Below are 25,704 nucleotides of genomic sequence, written 5' to 3'. Positions count from 1 at the left end.
GAAGCCATTCAGCTAAACGCTAAAAATGAGATGGTTTTGCTAGGAACCTTTCAACAGTATAGCGCAGGTCGTTGGGCCGCTGTTTATATATCACTGAAACAGCATGAAAAAAATATTCATCTTAAAGAAGCTGAAGACCAATTTTCAGTGGTCAAGCAACCAGTTATCAAGGGAAAATTATATCATATATTCAAAACAGAAAGGGCAAATGGAACACTTCAACATTGACTAGCAGTGACTGAATACATCATCCAGGTAAGCCATTAGTTTACTTTTTAACATACTTATGACTAATAGTTGGGTTAGTCCTGTGTAAACTTTGGCCAGTGTTGGCTGCAGACTGATAGTGAGATTTTATCTATTAGCTGTGTGTGCTATTGCTGGCGGTAGTTGCATTGCGATGTAGAACACATCTGCTGTAGGAAATCAACTGGACTTTCATGTAATTTTAGCTTCAGACACTGAACATAAAACATGCTCAGCCCAAAAATGTACTAGGTGGAGGCCAGCTGGCAACAATGTGCTCTGCAACTACCAGCCATCCTCAATTAGAGTGGTACCTCCTACTCTTCTCATTGCTCAGATGGTGCAGTGGTAGCATGAGGAGCACAATTAGCACATTCAAACTGGAGATGAAAATATTTGTGAATAAGGTTTCTGAAAACAGAGCTCATGTTTTATATTTGATGAGGGCGATTCTACCTGGACTGCCATAGGGGTGGACAAGCTGCTGCTCTTTGCTCACTTTCTCCATGCTTGAGAAGACCCACTGCTAAGCAGCAAAAGCAATTAAGAGCTATTTATCAGCAGCTGAAAATCTTCTAGGATCATGTAATCAAACATTCGTGACACTCTACTAATCTTTTCAAGGCAACCTTAAAATCTTTCTCCATTTCCTCTGCTATTTCCCTAGGAGGTAGACTCCAATCACATCTGACACACATCTGACTCTTCATACTGTGGTCCTTTCTTTAAAAAAAGTGAAAATCACATTTCCCTAATGCTCACTTTTCTTTTAAAGAAGTAATCGGTGTTCATAAAACTAGAATCACAATATTAGCACAGTAGTACTCCTCACAGATGAATGAACTTAAGGCCTGCACAATTATTGAAATGGTCTTTTTGTTGAGGTATTTTCATTTTTTTTAATCATCTTAGTGGCATGTGAAACAACAAGTCATAATTGTACAGCTGCCAGTTCCTGCTCAGGGACAATCATTTATAGTTCGATACCCAGTAACCACCTGTCTTTGTTCTTCTATGGATTTTTATCTTGCCAGAGAGTAATTCAAGTTCATTGACTCACTTTCAGAAAATAGTCCTACCATTGTATCAGATAGTGGAATGAAAAAGCTATGAGCCAAATCTGCTGCTGACATAGAGAACAAAAGATAAGCCATTTAAATTAGAAAAATAATAGGCTCTTCTCTCAAGGTGATTACAGCCTACAGTATTTCTGACTATTTCAGCTGAAACCTTTCGGTGTGTAATGTCCACTGACTTAAAAAATGTGCAGTCTGTCTGATATGGAATATGAGAGCAACCTAATAAATCTTTTGCTTTTCATAGTCTATATTCTCAAGATCCTGATCATTCTGTGTAATAAACCTGACATTGGCATGACTTGGCACGTACCTGGGGGAAAAAATGATTGCTTCAATTAACAATAACTCAAAAAATGCGTTTAAGATTTTAAAGTGACATTTTACCTGAATGTGTACCTTAATCGAACAAATGAATTATGTATTGTTATGTCATTTTGAAGGTCACACAAAATTGCTCATTCTTTTGTTGGTTTTACACAGAATCATCCCAGTAGTACAGTACACTTTAGCATAGGTTTAGCATACTCTGGAGGAAATTCACAGTTATAGTATATTCACAGTTATTTAAATTCATTTCTGGTACAAAGTGATATTGGGCTCATATGAAGCTGCCACCGTTCTTACAATCATACCACATTGTTTGATTTCATTTTCACTTGGTATGAAAATCGCTAACGTAATATACAGTTAGTGGAATTTTGGAGTACTGTGTCAAAGCAATACATGATATGAACTATATGTATGGGATAATGGACAGTCTCCAAGTCAGCTGTTTCCAAATCATTATTTTGAAAGGAGTCAGGCTTGTAAGGATGAGTTGGAGGAAGATGCATCATGTGCAGCTGAACGGCATGTGCCTGATCGGCCAGTGTGGGGCACTGGAGAAAAATGAGACACAGATCCCTGCTGACTGAAGCCTCCCTAACTCTGGGGCATGCTACCACCAATTATGGGTCGCCCTGCTGGGCTCCTGGCCACAGTCAGCACTGAGGGTTGGGTATGAGTAACGGATTAATAAAAATGAAGAAAAAAGGCTGCATTTAATAAACAACACAGATAACAATCTATATGTTATGTTCACACATATGGAAAAACGACATGCTTTTACATACATTACATACATTTTCTCTCATGTGTCAATGTTTTCTATGAAGTAATCTCATTCTTTATTGAACCCCCTATTGTAAATACAATCGAACTTAATTTTGTTAATCTCTGTCAGAAGGAACTATATTGTGTCATTCCATCACTTGAGTTTAAAAATGAGGTAACAAGCACACAACATTCCTTCAGCATGGGAAAAGCCAAAGACCTGTCAATTCAGAAGAGTCATGGGTAATCGGTACAAAAATGCATGAACAGTTAAACATACCACTTAGCAGTGTGCAAGTCTAAGAGGACGCAAGTTGTCCCCACGGATGGTGAAGAAGATGGTGAGGGAGGCCATAAAGAACCCAGCGATCACAGTTCAAGAATCGCAGAGATTGGTTGCATCTCTCAAAAAGAGTCTCAAAAAGAAGTGTAAAATACTGCCTTTTGCTTACTAAACACTTTTTATCCTGAACAAAAGTATTTGCACTTCTCCCCTCCTGTCACCCTCCCCCTACCTCTCTGTCTCAACCTCCCTGTCTTCGCAGCTCTCCTTAGACAGCAACAGATTGAGAAGATTAAAAAAAAGGTGCAATAATCACAATAATACCATGAGCTCAAGGACTTTTTTTACACATGGATAGGGGTAACGCATTTTCTCTGAATGCACATTATCAATACTGGTTAGAGACGCTTGTATGTGGGTTCATTGTGTCCCAGAGAGCCTATGCAAAATGTAGGTGATAATATTTACATCCTCCGTACAAGTACTATCTAGAACTATACAATGGTGAAACGGACAACAATGATAATTGCTCAAGAGAAAGTATACAATGGACATTCCAACGACATTTCTTTGAGTTGAGTTTGATTTTTAGAATTAGAAACCATTATGCATTTGGTTTGCTGTACTCTTGGACACTGACATTACCTTACGTCTTGTAGTATGTGGATTTCCAAAATGCAGAGAAGGTGAGAAGGCTTGTTTTACCACACACAAATTACAAAATAAGGAACTGTTGTTGCTAAAGCAATCACATCTTAAAATAGGTTATACAGATAGAACCGTGAGTTTTAATGCTTTCAAATGGTATATCCAGTAGTGATGAAAAATTGCACCGTGAAAAAGGAATTAATGCAAAAAACCCTGGGCCGGTGAGACTTAATGGTTTATGTACTCCAGCAAATAACCTATACCCTATATCACTTAGCAATGAACACAGCTTTCTAGTACCTGAACTGGGTTACCTAATAATAATATTCTATTTTGTCTAAAAATTTGCCCCTTATAATAATCAAACATAACAAGGTATATCCAAGAAGACATAGGATTTTTTTTTAGAACAAAGTAGACGAGCCGAAACTGAAGAGGGTGGGGCTGTTCCATACCTTTTATAATCAAAAAGTATTTCAATTATATACAATATTCTACATCGTAGTGGTACATGGTTAATACATAAGCATATAGTCAAATATTACAAAGTAAATTATTGATAATAATATTGGAATATTGATTCAATGTTACATGAACAAGGTCTAAATCAGAAATAATTATTTAGTCTTTATCATATGCTTTGAGAGTCCAGCTTTATGGCAACAGAGATGGTTCCTCACTAGTCAGCATGGCAAGGGGAATATAATAACACATGTTATTATATTTTGTCAGTTTCACAGAATTGATCATTGACCAATCAGAATCAAGTATCCAAATATCAATACACATATAGTGCCCTCCACTTAATTTTCTCTGCAATATCCTGCTCAGCTTGTCAAGCCTGCCAAACAATAACCTCCCAAAAGGCTTTTGTTTTCTTCTTTCTCATTCTGTCAACCAAGCAAAACCACACATTGCAGGGAAAAGGTACTGAGGAAAATAATCGAAGAAATAGATATCACCCACACAATTCCCTATCTCTGCTTGTATGAAGGGCTGTGATGAACCTTTTCTTCCAGGAAACCAGGAACCTGCTGTTACTATAGCCATGTCCCCAACCAAGGTTCTAAGGTTCCCATCATCAGAGGGAACGATGTGTACATGCTACATCTGTCTGTACGCCATACAGAGGGGGCCCACCGCGTCACTAGCATGTAGTGGTGGTCTTCTTTTTGCAGTGGGGTTACATGCAAATGTGGAAGGACTCATCACAAATCAATAAAGAAATAATGTCCATTTCGTAAGACTATGAGCTCATTCAATAAGCAGCATTTTCTAATGCTTTCCAAAGTACCATCTAGTGAATAGGAAATTCACTGAATGGTTTCAGTCCTCGGGAGATGTTTCACAAGAATGGTGTGGGGGTAGGACCTTTGGATCCACCATGTTGCTGCTGTTATGAAATTGGCTACAGTATAGAAGACATACACACTCCCATTTGCCATGCCTGCACAATTATTCAACTGGATGATCAGTTGTGTCCCATTTATGTTTCTCAATGCTCACAGAATATTTTGGTGCTCTTGAATGTGCCTTTTGTCCCTTGTAGTTATATAATTCCAGTTATTTGATTCTCCCTCAGGGTTCACCATATTTCTCTTCCCAGACCCAGGCTGCCAGCCACTTCACCATGGACATGTGAGTCTGTTTTTTTCCAGAAACCACAAACAAAATGCAGACTCCTCATAAAAAATTTGGAAAAGAACAAACACAATGAGCAAGAAATGTTGGCACACCAAACAATGCTCTAGGGAGCAAGCTGCTACAATCTACCCAGGTATGAATATTAAATCCCAATAATGGAGACTCCACCCTTTTACATACTAATTCCTAACACTACTTCCACTTTATGTGAGTCCAGGAGTGACCAGCTGTACACTCTAAGAGTTAATGTAATCCTGAACATTTTACTGCGTATGTAAATAAGCAGTTGTAGAACAGGCCAGCCATTGAAATGACTTTGCTATTTTGACAGGGTTTTATTTTGTTTTTACTATATGCATGCATATTCATGGTTCACTGTCTGAATGCACCCTCACATGCACACACACAGTTTTCTAAATTAAGGTTTAGGCACTCATTATTTCGATTTTTTTGTAATGCTATGCCAGATCAGGCCAGGTAGAAGCCGATATAGCTGCCAAAAAAAGAAAGTAAATAATTGAAAATTACCAATCGAACCGCCAGTAACCGCCAATCGAATATGGCTGACTTCACCTATAGTCTCTTCTCCTTTCAACTTGATATTTCTGAAGTGTTATTCTCTGTTTTCCAAGTGGCTACAATAAACATTATTACTGTTTGCTGAAGATATAAATGTTTAGGACATCTCACCAATGGTGAGCATTGAGATGATATAACTGGCAAGAAAATGTAACTGGGTCAGAAAAGGAGGTGGGAATTGAAAACGGTAAAGATTGGAGATTTGCTTTGTGCTCACATAATGCTGCTAGTTAGTATTTTGCTGTCACATCCCAATTATGAACTGAATTCTTGATTCCATATATAGTCAACTCTAATATGAACTACAATCACAATAATTAGTATTTTTTACAAGAACAATCAGCTGCACAATAATTTACAATAATTGAATTGTGCTTTTAAAAAGGTTACTTTTGATGCCATATGAAAGTGAGTGTTAAAAAGTACTGATATGGATATTTTTCCAACCACTTATCCAGAGGAGTGCCTTAAGACTTGGAAATTCACTAAAAGAACTGACTTTTCAATGGCGGAGAAATTACAGATGCCAAGGAGGTTACTCATTTGGGTGCTATTCAACTGAGCTGTTTTCTGGATTGCTATATGTAACATTTTTATTTGTTCTTTCACAAAACATTTTTATACAGAACACAAAAACCACAAAGTCTTTATGTGAATGATTAATTTTAAGCCAGCTCTGTAGTGTTTATTAATTGTGTGCTTGGCCTTCTCTACTCTTTAAAGAAGGATCACTGTTCTGTACCCTTACATTAACGTGCACTGGCCTTAACTTATGGAGACTTAAAAAAATATCCCTTAGCTCACTTCTAAATCCATAACAAGTCTGAACATGAGTCTTAATTATTCAGTTGGTATGGTGGGCAGTTTGTTTTTCCTGTTACTGTGATTTTTCAGAAACTATGAGATACACGAGATTACTTAAGTAAATGTAGCCTACAGTGTGCTTGGCTAGACATTTCCAGCCGCTTCAATATAATGTATAATGTAAAACTGCTTGTATAATATTATCCTAAGAATACGGAGAATATAGGCCCTACAAACGAACACTTTCATGTATGGTGTTTTTTGACAATTATAATACACATCCGTTTATCCTACCGGCTTTCCTTTCGAGCAGGTGTCTCGTGTAGCATGTATAATAGGAAATACTTCCAACGAAAATAAGAAAAAATAGATAGTCTATGGAGGCGAACCGTCGCCGTTTTGGAGTTACTTAAAGTCTATGATCTTGCTTTAGACCCATTGATGTCCATATAGTAGCCCCTGTAAATTCGGCGGGTTGCCAGAACCAAAAATATCCTTCACATCACAAATATCCCTTCACAGAGAATTGTCTGTTAATTTTCCTAAAACATTTATGTTTATTAGCCATTCATGTAGAATACTATGCTCAGTGTAATGCCCAGTCTTAGGTATAAATAAACTCTGTTAGTGTTTAATTAATACTGATAAGTATACTGTGTAGAAATCTGATAGGCTACAAGTTCGTAACATTTGTCCTCATTGTGTGCAGCCCGTCATTTTTCCCTCAAATATATGTTAAACCAACTGTGGATCCTCGAATAGTCTTTTCATTTCTATGTAATGAGGTTATGTGTCGTGTCATAGCACGTAGGCTATACATTTGTTTACATTGCATAATTCGCTGGAATTTAGGCAACCCATAGATACAAACTAAGCTATGTTGTAAATAGGTATAGCCTAAGTTATTATGGTAAAACTCTGAACATGAAATGATGGAAAATGGAAGTAAACTCAGCAGTGATTTTCAGTAGTAGCTACTAAATAAAATAATATTCGCTAAATAAAAGAATCACAATGACACACTCAGGACAACACTTGACAGAGCACTCTTCTCCGCCGGGAATAGGCTATTCCGTGTGATGCCACAGTGGTTAGCTTGGGCTGTAGCCTATAACAAAAAGGTGTAGCCTACTAGCTTGACGTTGTTTGATATTTTGGACTGACGTGGGATGATGATATAATGGACTGTCTGTGTTTGGACTGTGAAGTTAAATTAGCCTACTGTCTCTGATCAGATGTGTGTTGCTATTGCTGCCTGAGGTTAATACAGGCTACTGTTGTTGTGTTCCGTTTTAAATTGTGTTTCATCATGGATCAATGATGATAAAGATCATCAGGAAATATCCACAATTAAAGCGTTCATGAATTAAAAAGTGTGTCGCCTACATGGCAGGTAAACTTGGTTAATACGTCTATATTTTTCATTATCAGTTTCCCGAAGCATATACAGTATATGCTATTGCGATTAACTGTATTGCAAATTAAACCTGAAATTGGTTTGCTTTCAACTGGCAGTCGAGCCTCGATGCCAAAATAATACGCCGAATTTAAGCAGGTAGCACACTCCCTGAAGCAGTTTAGTAGATGTTTTTCATCCAAAGTGTGAACTTGCATTTCGAAAGGTCATAGGTTACCATTCAGACCTAATTTAAAAGAAAAATGTAAACGGTTAATGATCTTCTTATTAGCACGTGTGCTAATTGTAAGCTTTTGGTTGAGAGATATAAGTGAGAGAAAACCTTCGGAAAAAACTTAAAACGTCCAGACCAGCGATAATGCCGATGTTACTTAAAAGGGATGGTGCCTATTGTTGTGGTGTCTGGACAGGGGCAATGGGTGTCTCTTAACTTGAACTTGGACTTCCGACGCGACAGGTCTGTAACCCGGGAGATATTTTCAGTCTACTAACCCTTAACCTGCATGTGTAATAAAGTGGTGCATTGTGATACTTTTAAAATGATTTAGTTTTAACTCGTTTTCCTGTAGTGAAATCTATGTTGGTATTACAAAAATAAATAATAAAAAATAATAATTAATAGAAGACGTTGAATTTGAAGTAGGCTATCTTATTTGGTCTGGAAATATGAAATCCCATCTCAATTGTCGGCTAGTAAATGTAGCCTATTTTTTTGTTTGGTGATTGCGCAAACCGGTGTATAACACACATGTAACACAATAAGGATTTTCATGTTACTTGTTTTTACTGAAATTAACTACGAATCTACGAATATAGGTTTTGGCCATTTTGTCACATGGATCATTAAGCATGTTCTCGAGATTTATTTAGACTTTGCTTGCCCATATACATTGACCCAAAAATTAACCTTCAAAATGACCCTTAAATTTTAGTTAGCTGCAGTAATACACTTACTTGTGAACAGGCTGTGGTGGCGTTAGGCTATTGGCAAAAAGTTGTCAATAAGACGTCAAAAGAGGAATTTAATTCTCTCTAATTTAATTCTCCCCTCTTTTATTGAAATATCCCCGAGCATGGTTAATAACGGCATATCTCGTAAAAACAATTCTGTATTCCCAGCCATTGCTTTTTCAGTGAAGACCTTGTATGCGTTTTTTTCACGATACGAAGAAATGGTTAGTGATTCCCATAATTATAGCATATGGCATACAAGTCGAAGCACCTAAATTGTAAGACACAGTACCCTACTTTTTTTCTGTAATAGCAGTTACGACATAAAGCTTAAAAATATGATTGAGGTTAAAATGGAAATACACACAGACTCTTGGAGCATTCCAATAAACAAATTATATCTAAATATGGGTGTCCAAATGTGGGCCAAAGTGAACATTATATCGACAATTTGCCATCATATCATAAGCTTGACTTAACTTAAATTTAACAAAGCGCATTTAGAAAATTATAATCACAGTAGGTGCGTATTGTTTTGGCCACACTGTTTTCACTATGGAGACAGCTCTAACATTGGCGTTCTTAATTAGCCTAGATTTTATTTATTTGATCTTGCTGTGTATGGTAGATTTCTGCTTCCCATACATGCAGTTTTATTTGTCAATACAGCAATAGGCTATACTGTTTTTTAAAACCAGGCAGTTGTATTGTTGTATGTCAGCATATCTTGGTCATTTGCTGTTTTGATGTTGGATTCACCATTCACCGCCCCCACCCTTATGGTATTATGCAGTATGAGACATCGCGTATTGAGCTAATATAGTCTGCTGTTTCTGATAATCATATTAGCAACATGATAATAGGCTTTATTTCAGAGCCACAGTCACTATACAATGGTAGTAACTACTGCTACTAATTATACTGGTAAAACATTTTTACCGGCTTTGTCATAAAAATACATATTTTCCCACACTATGATCTCTGCCAGTTGTCTAATCTCGCACGTCCTTGTCTAGGCTATAACCGGTGCATGCACACAAACGACATGAGGATAATACGTGCTAAAGAGTGTTAATGGGTAGAAATGTTGATAATAGTCATCCCAGGCATTTTGTTCCAATTCTCACTGTTTAATTATAAGTATTAGCAATTACTCTAATTTCTGAAAGTGTGAATTTTGAATTTATATTTCTGTGAGGATGTTGTTTGAAATATTTTTATTGGACTCGTTCACCACTTGGAAGCTATGGTATGGTTATTCGGCGGTAAAGTTGACCCACTATGAGCTTATCCAAAGTCATCTGTGTATTTCCCTAGTTTAATTACATTCCCGAATCCAGTAAATTAACGCTGTTAAATTGTTAAATTATTTATTTCCGGGAATTTATTCGAATGTTCTCATCAGCTCCCTGTCAGTATAACTTTTGCACGTCTATATATGTCATTACAGAATAGTGGTTGCGAGTCTGAATCATTTTGGGAATATGTTGACTGCAGAGTTTTAGCTGGACTCAAGTTATGTCTTTTTATATGGTAATGTATATGTGTGGTTTATAATAATAAAAAAACGTTACATTTTTGGTTACTATTTCTGGGACCCTAATTTGAGAGGCATGTACCCACGGGCCGAGTGCACACAGCCTACTTAACGTTGTATACATCTATCGAATAGCCTAGATAAAACATTGTGTGTATGACCATTCACAGTTCCCTTAAAAGGGCTTGGCTGACAGAATCCCACGAGACTTTGCACTGCTGCGTTTTTGTTTCTGTTCACTGGCTTACTGTACAGGGATTGTTTCTTTCGATATTTGTGTGATAGAAATAGTATTTTTCGTGCGGTCTTAACTTTAAAGCCGTCCTGTTAACATCCCTGGTCTTCCCCCTCCTCATTCGAGAGACGTTTCTGGCGTGTTTTCAAATATAGCCTACAAGGTTTTCCTTGAACTTCATATCTGCCAAGGTACGATGCTGCTCACAGCTGTCGATTGCTTTTCTTTATTCATTTGAAAATTGTGTTTAAAACTTGTTTTGGTGTTTATAAGAAATGGTAATACATGTGCAATTTTTCATTAATAGCAATGTATATTAGTGTTGACATTTCTATTGAATGGTCATTATTTGTATTACAGTATGCCACTGTGGTGTTTATGGCAAATCACAGTGAGATACTGTTATGATAAAATCTGTTGCTGGTGGTATGCAGAGTTGCATGTTACAGGAAGTATAGTAACCGATGTTGTTGCACTTCAATTCCTGTGTTTTTATATATTTCCAGTAAATTACCAGTATGCCACAAAAGTTGTATACTTGTTCGATCTGAATAATGTAATGGCTTACATTTTTCTAGGCTATGCTTTAGGGATATAGCAGAAGGCTGTAAAACTGTGCTCTTGCTTGTTCTTGCATCAAACTATTTATTGCACCAAACGTTATTGTCATAATTTACAAAATTGAACGATTAGATTTAGTGGTGAGAGCAGGCAACTAGTAGGAATTAGTAGGAACTGATATTTTTCCCTAAAACCTGAATTTAGTATTCACAACAGATGGAAATAGATTTTGTCTTATAACCTACCATTAATGTATGTTTAGTTTTTTTTTGTTTTTATATATGTACAACAAAGTCTAACCAAATAATTTTAACAGTAGCTGGAAGCAGCCTGTTTTATTGTCACCAGCCAAAATAAGGCCAGATACATGCAGAAAGGTCTCTAATCATGCACACATACCTAACCGTTTGAAAGGGAACATGTTCTCTGCTTTCCAGGAGTCCAGAAAAGGCAGGGCTTATGATGCAAAGGCATCCTCAAGAATACATCTGCAAATTGTAGATTTTGGTCGATGCTCAACACAAATTGAACATAGCATTTGGTACAGTACATTTTGAGCACCTTTGCGAAAAAAAATTGAATCATGCAATGATGAGAAACAGCCAGCATATATACAGCATTATGAATTATTTTCATTTATGTTATTTATATTGAAATATGCCATTGTCTAAAGGAATTCTTAAATTAATGATTCTCATTGTCATTCTTACTCAGCTTGATAAAAGGAAAATACGAATGTAGAAAATAAACACTAGAAATTACATCATGGTGGATATAAAGTTCAGAAGATAAAATGTGATATGCAGAGAGATGAATGAAAACTTGCAGTAAAGTTGAATAATGATTACACAGCTGATTTGGTGGGGGTGAGCGGATTTTAGTTTGGGATTATTACAGCTGATGGACCAAGAGGTGTATTGTTAGACAGAATTTCAGATAGGGGTGCATATTTTTTTCTGGTAATTATCTTTAAAACCTAAAATTATATTCTGAAAATATTTTGAAGCTGAAAGAAATGTACATAGTAATAATAATAAATAATATTTTATCAACCATGTTATTTGGGAATGCATTTTTCCCAGGGTGACTTTGTTCAAATTGATATTGAACCCATGATAATGCCACAGACCTCAACATAAAAAAAGATCATGACTCTTTTATTATTTATAATAGGATTAGTATTTATTATTTATCAGTATGTATATTATTAAATGTAAATATATGATATATAGACAATATATATAGACATTTAAACATATATTTTTCCAGGCAGTTATTCATAGAGCAAAATGAAAGACACAAGAAAAAGTAAAATATCAATGCACATATGGCCTATAAACAACGTACCTATGACGTATAATTCATTTTTGTCAAGAATGTCAGTTAGAGCCTTATAATTCTCTCAAAATAATTCCTGAAATGAATTACCTGAACTTCACCCTTTCTGTTGCTACCATTAGTAGTAGGAGTCCAGCTTTGCCATGGAGAGGTAATTGAGACCACCAGACTTCAGTGTAAATAGATATTTACAGGGTTAGCAGTATTTGGATGTCCATAACAGAATACTGTTATGAATACATGTATTTAGAGTTCAGATTTCAAAAGCAGAACAGCTCTGTTTTCCCATTTGAACTAAGGCCTCTGCTGAAAAAATTAATTCAGAAGTCATTTTACATATATGTTTATCCAGAATTTTGGCACCTTGGGGAGCCTGGCTCAAATTGTGAATTGTTCATTCGAATGATGATAGCTGCAAGCCAGTCAATCATACATTTTACAAATGTGCATAACAGTACAGTAAGATATTATTTATTTATGTTGTATTAACCCTATATAATATAAATTATGGCATACTATCTCAATATGTCTAAATAACATAATTACTGGTGCAACTGTGCTGGACTTTTTTACTTTTTGACAGTTGTAAAGAATTTATAATCCACCTCCTCATTAACTATATTGATCCATTATAGCATATTTCTGCTACAGCACTAAGTGAGAATTTCGAATGGAATGACTATCTTGTTTGTGACACTATTAGCCATGTCAGCTGGTGAGCAAATTGATCATTTACAGAGAAACCATTTTGACTTCATTGTCCATTATAAAACAGAAGACAGTACAAAATAAACAATGCTGTAAAGTAATGAGCTATATTGTTTGTGCAACAATGAGAAGATATTCCTTCATACTAATACAATTTCTCAATGGAAAATATTTTATTTAACAAGTCATGTTTTTCCCAAAAGATATGCATCACAGATATTTACAACCCTGTTTTTAAAGCTTTGTCCACCCTCCATTCATTAAACCCTGAGTCATCTTCTGTAGTGTTTTATGAGCTTAGTAAATATACTGTGGGGGGGTCCTTTGACCATTCCACTGTCCAGAATCTTTCATGATTCTTCAGATCCTTTGGTCTGTTCTGACTGACTGCCTTCTTCATTTCTAACCACACATTTCCGTTTGAGTTCAAGTCTGGAGACTGTGATGGCCATTGCAAAACCATAACTCTGTGGTCATTTATTGGTTGATTTTCAAGTTCAGCACTAGACCTTTGATTGGAAGCAGGCATTATGGTATGATGAAACCAAATGAATCCCTTTGACCATGGACACCAGTGTATGGTATTGAATAAGAGGTTATTTTATAGAGGCCAATGCTGAAATACAGTGCCACATCTTTGCTAAATGCTTTGAGGTTTTTTTGATGTACAATGTGGTGAAAAAGTCTTAGCCACCCTAGATGTTTTTTATATATATTTGGTCTGCGATGTTTATTTATTCAGTGGAAAAGAGCCAGATTTTAGATTTGAAATATAGTAAAGTAAATAGACCACTTTTCTGATAAAAAACCTGATCATAGCTGTCTGGGACAGCCAGAAGTCTGCAGAAGAATTGTGGCAAGTTCTCAGGTAAGTTTTAAACAATCTACCAGCCAAGTGTCTTATAAAACTTCTGGACAGTGCATCCAAGAGGATTGATGCTGTTTTACAGGTGAAGGGTGGTCAGTAAATATATAATTAAATGAAAAGTTTCTGAATATCACATAATTTACTATAAAGAGCAGTAAACAGTAATCAATAAATATTTGTTGTGACCACCTTCACCTTCAGCAAGAGGATGGTATTAAGTATTCCTCAGAATTAAACAATACATGTTAAATTGACTAAATCAGGACTGTTATACACTGCTTATCTCAGTCTCCTGACTTAAACTGTTCTAAAAGGTGTGAATTGAAAACAACAGCATGCCAGCGGGAAATGAGGGATCTTGAAAGACTGTGTAGGGTGGAACAATGGAATATCCCACCAATATGTTCACCAATGTCATAAAATATTAATGACCACAATTGAGACATGCCATCCATTTGAATTGAGGATGCACGAAGCTCTAGTTGTAGGAGTGTGAATATTTCTGGTCATGTTATAGTATTTTGTATATAATATCCAAGGCTAATGTGTAATAAGGGAATACAATACACTCAGTGACCATTTTAGGCATATACTTCAGCTTAATGCAAGTATCTAATAAACCAATCATGTTGCAGCAACTCAATGTATAAAATCACATATGGTCAAGAAGTTCAGTTGTTGTTCAGACCAAACATCAGATCTAAGTGGCTTTGACTGTGGAATGAGTATTGGTGTGAGACAGGGTGGTTTGAGTATCTCTGATCTCCTGGGATTTTCACACACCTTAGTCTCTAGAGTTTACAGACAATAGTGTCCAAAACAAAAAAACATCCAGTGACTGGAAGTTCTGTGGATGAAAATGCCTTTTTAACGAGAGAGGTCCAATGTGAATGTATACTGTGAGCACTTTATTAGGTATTTATTAGACTTATTGGTCTTCTGCTGCTGTAGCCTATCTATTTAAGAGGTTTGATGCATTACGTGTTAGGAGATGCTCTTCTGCATACCACTGTTGTAATGTGTAGTTATTTGCATTACTGTCACCTCCCTGTCAGCTTTGACCAGTCTGGCCATTCTTCTCTGACGTCTCTCATTAACAAGGCGGTTCTGCCCGCAGAAACATCGCACTGGATGTTTTTTGTTTCGTTTTTTGCACCATTCTCTGCACACTCTAGATACTGCTGTACGTCCCCGGAGATCAGATATTTAAGCCACCCTCTCTGGCACCAACAATCATTCCACAGTCAAAGTCACTTAGATCACATTTTTTCCCCATTCTGATGCTTGATGTGAACATTAAATGAAGCTCCTGACCCGTATCTCCGTGATTTTATGCATTGCACTGTTGTGTTCCTAATAAAGTGCTCAGTGACTGAATAGCTCACCTGGTTCTTCCATTTTGGTTTGTCCAGTTAGATTTGATTTTCTATGATAATAGGTACATGAATAGGAAAGTGTGAAACGTTTTTCGGATCTATCCCAGAGGTTACATGTTGGAATCGCATGGCGGGCCTCTGTCACTGTGTATTTGAGCAATTCTCTTCAACTGAACACATCTGTCCAGAAAAACCTCACAGTCGGTGTACGCCTTGCCGGGGACATTAGAGGATTTTACTTTTCTTTTTCAGGACACAAATCCCTCAGAGCATTCATTATCTCATTTTTTATTTAGTTGCATTAACATAAGCAAACAACCCATAAAAACCCGCTGTTAACGCATTGAACTGTATGATATTGTCGGCGAATCAGATATGCGTCGAAATGGTAACCCATATGGAATTAGTAGTATTTGAAGCGGCACAAACAACATCATAAAACTGAAAACAGAAGTCTGTTTTCATTACTTTTTTCTTGAACGTTTATATTTTGTTCATATTCCTACAAAATAGTAGCCTATCCACAAATAAGAACGGTAAAGCCAGCAATATTATTTTGCAGATTTACAACCAAGCATAGCCGTTTTTTTGGCACATTGAAAGGTATCCAACTCCATGTACTGTAAATGTCTCATAACTGAACAACTAATAAAATTGATGTTGCGATGGTAAATGGCACGAAACAACACAAATCCAATGTATAATAATAATAATAATAATAATAATAATAATAATAATAATAATAATAATAGGAAGAAGAAGAAGAGGCATTCACATTCTATAGGGTTTTGTTCACCCTTCAATAACTCATGGCTGTTTTGAGATTCTCCGTATTATATCTTCAGGGTTGGATTTTATAGCCTATAGATCAGTGAATTCACAGCAAACGTTACTTTGAAGCCTCTTAAGCCCTACTTGGAAGGCAAAAACAAACACGTGTTTTATCTGTCTTTTTTACTTCAAATTGCATCCGTGGAGTAGTGTAATATATATTTTCAGTTTTTAAAATCGTCAATTTGCCAGCTATTCCTATAGTTGCCAAGCAGAGGACGACTATAGGTTTCCTGGCGGTCTCGGCAGAGCAATAAGTAATATCTAGGCCTATTTCTTTTTACTGGCCTGGATATGAAATGAGAGGTATATGGATGCAAATTTCTGTCATATGTATGGTAGACATGTATGGTAACCCATTTCTGGTTTTCTATGTATACTTCAACCTATTCATTCGTTTATTTTTCATAATTTGAAGACGTGATTAACATCCTCACCATTGAATATGGTTAAATCGGTGTTCTCTGAAAACAGCTTTCCGTAGGCTGTTATTTGGATGCGTAATGGGCTTCGTGCGAAGTGTTTGTATGAAGAAAATGTAGGAATCCAAAAACTGAAAACAGAACGTCAAAAGACGTAACTAAAGATAGCGAGGCTACTCAATATACTCTATAGGCAGGCCTCTTTATGCGCCACACCTCCACACAAATTGCCATTTCAATCCTGTCTTCCACTTCTCAGACAAACAAACACATGGGACGTCCGTCTGTTCGTTTACACTGCTATTTAATCAGTTATTATGTCATTATTTGTTTTCATGGTCACTTTTCTCGTGGTCTCTAAATATTTGCAATGGGAAAACAATGCATGTAGAAGTTGAGTGTTCATTTAAAAGAATATGAATATACGTAAACTATTAAACTGTAAGCATGTGAAGAAATGAAATAAATTGTATCATTATACTCTTTGAACGAAGTTCCAATTGCCTATTTGAGGCATTGCATGACAGTCATAAAAATGGTGCCGCCCCATGTAGGCCTTTTGATACCGCAAAGATTATGTAAATATTTCCCCAACAAACATATTAAGTTGTCATTACAAGTAAAGGCATGTTACATTGAAAATTGACAGAATTAGTCATTGTTCCATATTGTTTTCCACAATCAAGTTGCTAAGAGAAGTATAGGTTTTCAAGTTCAAACTGCAAACCTTGTGAGTATTAGCGCAGAAGCACGATGGCGCCCAAGTATTCCATACTTTTGAATTTAGATTAAGCAGAAGTTCATACATGTGGTATTTTAACGTTTGTGATTGCTTTGCTGGGGCGGGCCAGGTCAGGCCAGGCCAAGCCAAGACAAAAAGGGCAGAGATGCGCACCAGAGGTATGATTTAATATATGTAGGCCTGCAAGCAGTTCTGTAAAACACTATATTGTGGAAAAATGGCAAATTGGCAAATGAGCATTATCTTATGATTTTACTTTCTTTGGCTGACTGTTTGTCGTAAATAAAGATTCAGAACGACCTGCCAGGATATGTATTCACATAGGTTTAAATGAAATGTGGTTTCGTCTCTTTTAACACAGCAGATGAGACGATCTCCAAATTCCACAGCAAACTAAAATTACATATGTGAATGGTGTTTGATTGATAAGGTGCATAGTCTCCAGGAAACTGTTTTTCATTTTAATTGAGACAATAAATAAAGTGCATGAAGGCGAATGGAACTAGCGGAAATATGGAACCAGGAAAAGGAGTTACTTGGTGCAGACATTACAGGTTTAATATACGGTTGATTTATTTTGCATTGACACTGTCCGGTGTTACCGATTTGTAAGAATGTTTCACAACTGCTATTTTCATTTAATAGACATGTAGCCCTGCCTCCATACAGGTATTGACAAAACAGAAGCAATTTTGTGTAATTTATTCACTCGCCGATAGCCAATGGTTGTTGAAATGAGAAGTAACAAAACACATAGGTTACGATATATGTTCTCGCTTCAAACGACACTAAATAAGCGGATAATGGTTCTTGGGATAAATGTATTCGTGATTAAAAAGGTTGATAAAAATAGCTTTATATTTCAGATTAGAATCAAATGTTGGAACAAACGTGAAATATTTTTTAGTATAAGGTTTGTAATCTACTCATTTCTGACTTTTATGTTTTAATCACTGGGTCAGTCCCAAAATAATATGTCCGAATTATATATTGTGCGCCATGGGAGTTCTGATTTATGATATCACAGTCGATATTTGGGGTCAAAATGCAACTACTGCATAATGTCAAAATACATTTATATTGTCATTTTTAACAAAGTCACACCAGCTATATTCTAAGGTGTTTGTGTTGGATGGAGTTAGTAAGATTTTTTACTGAATAAAAGTATTGCTGTGTTCGTCGCCGCCCTTTAAAAGTTTACAGAAGATCGTCTAAGAGTGATGCTCCCAAATCTTTCTTTTTTCCTTTGCAGAGCCCTTGGAAGCCTTTCGCCCCATTGATAGCTCTCCTAAATGCGCCGCGTTTGCATGTTAAGTCGACTGTGCCAGTGTGAAGTTCATTCTTGTCTGTCTAGACTCAGATTACGACCATGTTTGTCTACGTTTTTTACCTTGACCTTGGACTTCCTTTGCAGCTGTCAGTTGTAAGAACCGTCAATATTTGTCAACTATCTGCACTACCGGTCTAAATATTTCCTTTTCCCCAACCTTGCATTTAACAGAACGTATAACGTTAGTATATTGTATGGCACATGTCAGGTTTATTTCGGTCGGTATTACCCACCGCCGACTAAAAGGTACAATACAACGCACATTTGCTACCAAATCACTGCACCTGACGCGTTTTCTGGTGCTTACGGGGTCGATATATACTGTGTATATGGCTATTGCTTGGATGAAGACATTTGGCCTTTGGGATGCTCATAACTTTATTGTACCATTTTAAATGTATGTTCTTTTCTGCGGCTCATAGAGACACTGTAATGTATTCCAGTCCAACATGGATAGAAACGCTTAATAAACAATGTTGGTTCGATGATAGGCTAAATAAAATAACACCAGCCTGTCCCTGAAACGTATAACTTCGTATGACCTTGTACATGGACGAGGTGTACTGGCAGTCTGTACAAAACCCGTCAAGTCCTTAACATTATTAATTAGGAGCGTGCATTGAATGGTCACTACTACCATGCGGCGTGTAATGATGAAAAATAAATCTGTGAACGCTTCACATGTGTTGTGCACCGTACAGAAAACCTAACTTTTTAATACGTAAGGGAACAGGGCTCATATATACGCCCCTTCAAAAAAACGCAACACAGGCCTATGTATTGACATTGAACTTGGAGCCTTAGTGCTGGTTGTTAAACAAAGTTACATCAGTTTGAATATTGTTTGAATGTTTTTTCTGTAGACCGCTTAATGTATCTGCTCTGAAAAGAACAACTACAACTACTAAATGTACAACACTACTACTCCTACCACAACTCCTTCTGCTGCTGCTGCTACTACTGGAGCTACCACCACACATTATTATTATTGTTATTAGTAGTAGCAGTAGTTGTAGCAGAAGAAGTTGGGATAGTCTGATATAGATTCTAGCAATAATACTTTAGTATTGCCGTCGTCATCCTGATCATATTAGGATGTCATAAACATCATGGAAATCAGTCGTATTGTTGCTTTACGACTCAGTTAGCGATTGCTGTTGACAGCTATAGTGTTTTTCTCAATCTCTTTTAAAGTGTATTTACTTTATGCCTACTTACTCCTCATTTTGTACTCTGTGGTGTTCTGATATCATGATACATGTGGGGTAAGTGAACGCTTTTTTCCTCATTGTGCTATGATTTATGTTTTTTTTCTTTTTGGTTTCTGTAGACTTCTGTCTCTTCGCTACTTGCTTCAGTTCATTCAAATGACTACTAGCTGCTCGCTATAATCTTATTCCCCGCCGAGTGTATAAAATTGAATGCGCGCGTGTGTATTTGTTTATGATATGAAGAGCGATATCAATGACAAAAGTTTGATATTTATGTTTATGTCTTAATCACATTGAATAGATCAATTGTGTTACTCTGTATTCTATACCATGTTGCTTCTGTGTACTTCAGTAGACTATACTTAAATGTTATAATATGTTGCCCCAACGAATGAGCTTGGTAAGCGATTGCACCCATACACGACGCTGTAGATATGTACGCCAAAGCAGGATATTTATCATTATGCCCTTAACGATTATTGCATTTGCTAGTGTGATGAAATGTCCATCTACATACTCTTCTAATTTTAACATAATAACAAAATAATAGCTTAAGTGTAATAACATTAGAAATAAATCTGTATTTACTGTAAAACAAGTTTTTTCTGGGACTGTCCACATTATGTCAATAGCTTGCCTCGTTCATTTAGACCGTAGTTTGTGTCTAACTTCGCCTTTAAAGATTCCCGACTTTAAAACCTTTTCAGCCAATGGAATGACCAGATAGTCTTCAAAAAACAACCAATAACTAGTCGGAGAATCTGTTTAAAGGGATGAGCCCCCCCTCCCACTTCTCTCCTGCCTCGTTATCATATCACGTGGTCCATAGCCTGGATTCTAATAATGAATTCGACACTAGGATTCTTGGGTGCGCATGCGCTCGCGTAAAAAATGTGCTTGGAAATGAGGTGTCTCTCTTGGTGTAGGCGACTTTTAAAAAGCGTCGGCAGTCCGTGATATGACGACTTCGCTGGTCTTGCATCCACGCTGGGCGGACACCTTGATGTACGTGTATGAAAAAAGCCCGAATGAAAATAATCCAAATAAAAGCCAAGCCATGGAGGGACTAAGCGGGAACTGCCCCGCTAGCCACTGCAGGGATCTGATCTCACACCCAGTGCTGGGACGGCATTCTGGCAGCATAACGACACACCAGGGCTCAGTGTACTCGGATATATCTTCTCCGGACGCCGGTCGACAGTGTCCCGCTCCCCAGTCTTCATCTAGCGCCACTCTGGGATACGGTTACCCGTTTGGAAGCCCTTATTATGGGTGCAGGTTGTCCCACTCACACAACATGAACTTGCAACAGAAGCCGTGCTCTTATCACCCGTCAGAGAAATACACGGAGCCTAGCAACACGCTGCCCACGGAAGAACTGTCCAGCAGAGCCAAAGAGTTCGCGTTTTACCCCAGTTTCGCCAGCTCTTACCAGACTGTCCCAGGTTATTTGGACGTGTCCGTGGTACCTAGTATTAGTGCACATCCGGAACCGAGGCACGAGACATTGATTCCCGTGGAAGGCTACCAGCACTGGGCTCTTTCCAATGGCTGGGATGGGCAGGTGTACTGTTCCAAGGAGCAAACACAGTCTGCTCATCTCTGGAAGTCGCCATTTCCAGGTAGGTAAAATAGGCCTGTTTTTGAATAATATGTCATTGTCATTATAATATCAAAATATTATTAGTAAAACTATGATTAATGTAGTTAATCAAGGATATGTCAGTGCGATGCCATTTCATCTCTACACTTCACAAGGAAATTCAAACCATCTGTTTATGTGTGGGTGTGCACGTGCGTGCATGCATGCGTAGTGTAGCCTAGTTATATACGAATTGAAAAAATATTTTTTAACTTCTGGATCGAGAATGACAAAATTATGAATAGGATTATTATAACCTGTACGTCGCCTAAAACATGTACAATTGTACTATTTAGACTCATGCTTTTTGCTTTAAAACCCCTCTCTACTTGTTCTTTTATTTTGTCATCTGGAATAATGTCAAAACCAAATCGCAAATGCTCCTCTAAAGCAGGTAGAGGAGCATTATTATTAAATAAGGTTAACGAGATTGAGAAAAAAAACAACAACAACAACAACATGGATATCCTATTTGGTTCAGCTAGGGGTTTGAGACAGAAAACACGGAAGTGAACAAGCCTTTTCCATTGGCGATCGAAGGTGGCATTAATAGCAGTGCCTTTCAAAATAACTTCTGGACGAATTCCTGGCACAACTCCAAAAATAAATGAACACTACTTGCGGAACAAAAGCTAACAGATGTTTTGATATGAAAGACTAACCACAAGACGAGATGTTGTGTCTCCTTCCAAAAAAAATGGGGGTCCAGAGAAAGCTACTGCATAGCCGTATTCAAATTCAGTACTTCAACTGTTTCTGCAGGAATTAAGGGTTAAGTCAGTTATTTCGCCCAGGAGGTTTACAGTGCTGCACGCAGATTGGAACTGGATTTAGCAGCATGCCTCTGCTTTCCCCGATGAAATAGCGGGTAGGCTACTGTTTGCACAGACTCTGAGGCAATAAATCTTTGATGCCTGTCTTTGTCATCAGCAGCCAAGATCTTTCGCCAGAACCTTTACATAACTGTTTACCTATCTCCATCTTGCACGGTAACACACTTTGGTACAAATTAACTGTTTCGATAAGGTTTCCTGTGCTATTTAGTCCATTCTTATATCCAAAATCCAAAATGTATGATTGCAGTCGAGTGTGATGGTTATGCGATGTTTATTTACCAATGGTGCCATGAAGAGCATTGAATTTGGACTTTAAACAAACACATTGTCCCTCACTCTGCCCACCCAACCGCCCCTGTCCGACATTGTCCTATTTGTATGCCCTATTTCCCCTGTCTATCAGAACACTCGCAGTAGAGAGTTTACATCGGTTTACATCTTCGCTAGCCGTAATTTACCGGCTACTGTTCTTTTGCTTGAAATCCAAGCCTGGAAAGTATGACGTGGGTGGACCCAGCGTTTTTAATGGGAAAACTGCGCTTTTGAATAACTAATCTATTTACGTGGGCCTATACTCAGTTGCATGATTTCTGTTACGAATTGTCTCGCGTATTTCGTGTTATAAGGGTAAAATGTTATTGGAGATATCAGACCGCCAGTTCTACCGTTTTTGACAGGGTTTTCGACTGTTATAGGCCTACCTTTTGTAGTTGTGTAGGACGAGATCGCTATTGTCTGCGTCTTGTCCTTTTAATCACCTTTAACGACACCATTCGTTTGGACATTGATCCAGCCATAGCATCGACATGAATACAGTATAGGCTTGTTTTAATAGCATAGGCAAGCAATCAGACTGGTATGCCTCGTGCGGGCATGTGTGCGTATTGCTGACGGCAATGTGCGTTACCGGTTATGACATCCTCTTTAAAAAAAAAAACTACGTGTGGGGCCCAGTCTCTGTCCAGCAATAGCCTACTTTTAGCAGGAGAAACATTGACGACAATATCAGAAGTGTCATGTTTTAGTTTGAGAAAAAAAATGTTTTGTGGGCTTTAACAAACGTCTTTTGGACTGCACCAATGTCCGGCAGTAGGCTATCGCTTTTGAACGCAACATATTACGGAGAATCAGAAACAAAGATGGAAAGGCATTATCTCTAACTGCCTGTAGTTAATTATTGTTGAATTGCATGACAGAATGATACATACTGTAGCTTATGGTGTCAAACATTGGCTTGAACGTCTCAATATTGAGACTTTTTATGTGTAGGGCTTTTCTAATATTCGTTGTAAAGCCTCTATTGTACTTAAGGTACTTACTTATCTGTTAAAAAATGCACACATTAATAAATCAAAACCATGATGATTATACTCCAGTAGTAGTATATTTTCAGCCCTGGACACTTACCAGGATTGTGAAGTTTGTGTCCCAAATCCTGCATTCAGGTGACATTGCCTAAAACTATAACTACATGACCAAAGACCATACAGATCAATAATGACTGACCAATGAACTCAATGGGAATTCTCAGCAAACAAGCAGTTGCGTACTGTGCGAATATGAGGTTCAAGAGACGGATGTTTGGACTGGATGAGCTCGACAGGATATCTACTGAATAATAACATCGGATGTGGTATTACAGACCATCACATCAATTAGACTGCTTTGCATTCAATGTAGCTTTCGACTTTATTTACTATATGTTTGTTTGTAGGCCTAGCATTACGCTGTACAATTGATCTTGATGTAATTATTATTAACAGCATCTTCTGATTCAAAGCGTTCACTGTTACATGTATCCTTCTGTCACAGATGTGGTTCCGTTGCAACCTGAAGTCAACAGTTACCGTCGAGGTCGCAAGAAACGGGTTCCGTACACCAAGCTCCAACTTAAGGAGTTGGAGAAAGAGTACGCAGCCAGCAAGTTCATCACCAAAGACAAGAGACGGCGCATCTCGGCCACAACTAACCTCTCCGAGCGCCAGGTTACAATCTGGTTCCAAAACCGTCGGGTCAAAGAGAAGAAATTTGTCTGCAAATCTAAGAGCAATGCGCATATACATACTACTTGATATGTTTCCGCTCTGCTCACCTCACATCCTCACAACCAAGAAGGCAGAGTCATGCCTGATGAGTGCCGGTTATATACAAACACCTGAACACCTATCCATGCTGGTTTGCTATTTCTGGAAAGTTAATAACCTCCAATCCACATCATCCACATTGGCTTTGGAAAAAATACGAATCTTAAAGACACAAACACTGAACCTGGTTCGTACTTGTCTCATGTTTTAAGATTGAGAATGTTTTCGTGAGTTTGGTATCTTATTGCACAGCTTATCTGTGGAATATGCTTTTTCACGTCCGCCAGTTGAGAAAATAGGCTATTGTCCTCTCTCAGACCTTGCTCTCACTTCCGAAGAAAACATTCTGAGATTCAGTTCTTTTAATTTTACTTTCTAAAGGAGAAGTAAGGACGGCAAACTATATACAATATGATGAATCCACAGCTCTAAACGAGAAATGTATGAACTGCATTGCATGATTTCATATACGCTTACAAAATGGACACTGATTTCTGGGTTATCGATTTCTTTTTATCCCTAACAATAATCTTGATCAACCATATTTGGACGAGGGACATGAAAACTCAGAAATCTCTCGTTTGATTTACGGCTTACTCCTTTTGGTGTTTAGGATATAAGCAAGGCTGCTAATGTTAAAATGTACAGTGCATTTATTATTTAATGAATATTCTCTCGTATGACAGTTGTAAATTGGAATGTTTAGTTTTTTGTCAGTGAAGGATATGTCTCCGCCATGCAACTGGAATGATTGTAATCAGTTAAAGAAAGTTAAGTATTACATATTAATGCACAATTGTCCTTCTTGTTTTGTTTGTAAAGTTCATGTAGGCCTTAATGCTTTGAGCTGTGCATTCGCATTGTAAGCATTTGGGGCCTTTGTGCAGGTTGTGAACTGTGATGTGGTTGATTCCGATGTACTCAATGGAAATGTGTTTCATAAATAAATGATAAGTGAAAAAATGTACCTTGTTATTTAGGGTTACCATATAATTATGGAATATGACTGTCTTATACCCACCTCTCTCACACACAGTTCTTTTGAAAACATGGAATAAGTGAAACCAATATACAGGACTTTTGGATTCCATCCTGTCCAGGAATCCCCCCTCTCTCCCTCTCTCTCAATGTCAAAGCACCTCGACTTATTGCTGTTTATTACGCGCTGAATATTGACCAGTCCAGTCAGGCAGTTGGCCTGTCAGTTGACTACTTACTTATTATTACGTTATTATTCATG

At 37.4% G+C, this 25,704-nt stretch overlaps 1 protein-coding gene across 1 annotated transcript; it reads left to right on the top strand.

The window, feature by feature from the left end:
- The first annotated feature begins 20,820 nt into the window (after window positions 1–20,820).
- On the top strand, window positions 20,821–25,364 carry LOC133109899 (homeobox protein Hox-C13a-like). The gene is made up of 2 exons (XM_061219636.1): window positions 20,821–21,524; window positions 24,193–25,364. Exons 1-2 carry the CDS (start codon window positions 20,861–20,863, stop codon window positions 24,450–24,452), a joined length of 924 nt encoding a protein of 307 aa, XP_061075620.1. The 5' UTR covers window positions 20,821–20,860; the 3' UTR covers window positions 24,453–25,364.
- The last annotated feature ends 340 nt before the right edge of the window (window positions 25,365–25,704 follow it).

Source organism: Conger conger, chromosome 14, assembly GCF_963514075.1.
Source record: "Conger conger chromosome 14, fConCon1.1, whole genome shotgun sequence".
In the NCBI taxonomy this organism is placed as follows: domain Eukaryota; kingdom Metazoa; phylum Chordata; class Actinopteri; order Anguilliformes; family Congridae; genus Conger; species Conger conger.
The sequence above is the reverse complement of the archived record's forward strand: the minus strand, read 5'-3'. Positions and strand labels throughout refer to the sequence as shown.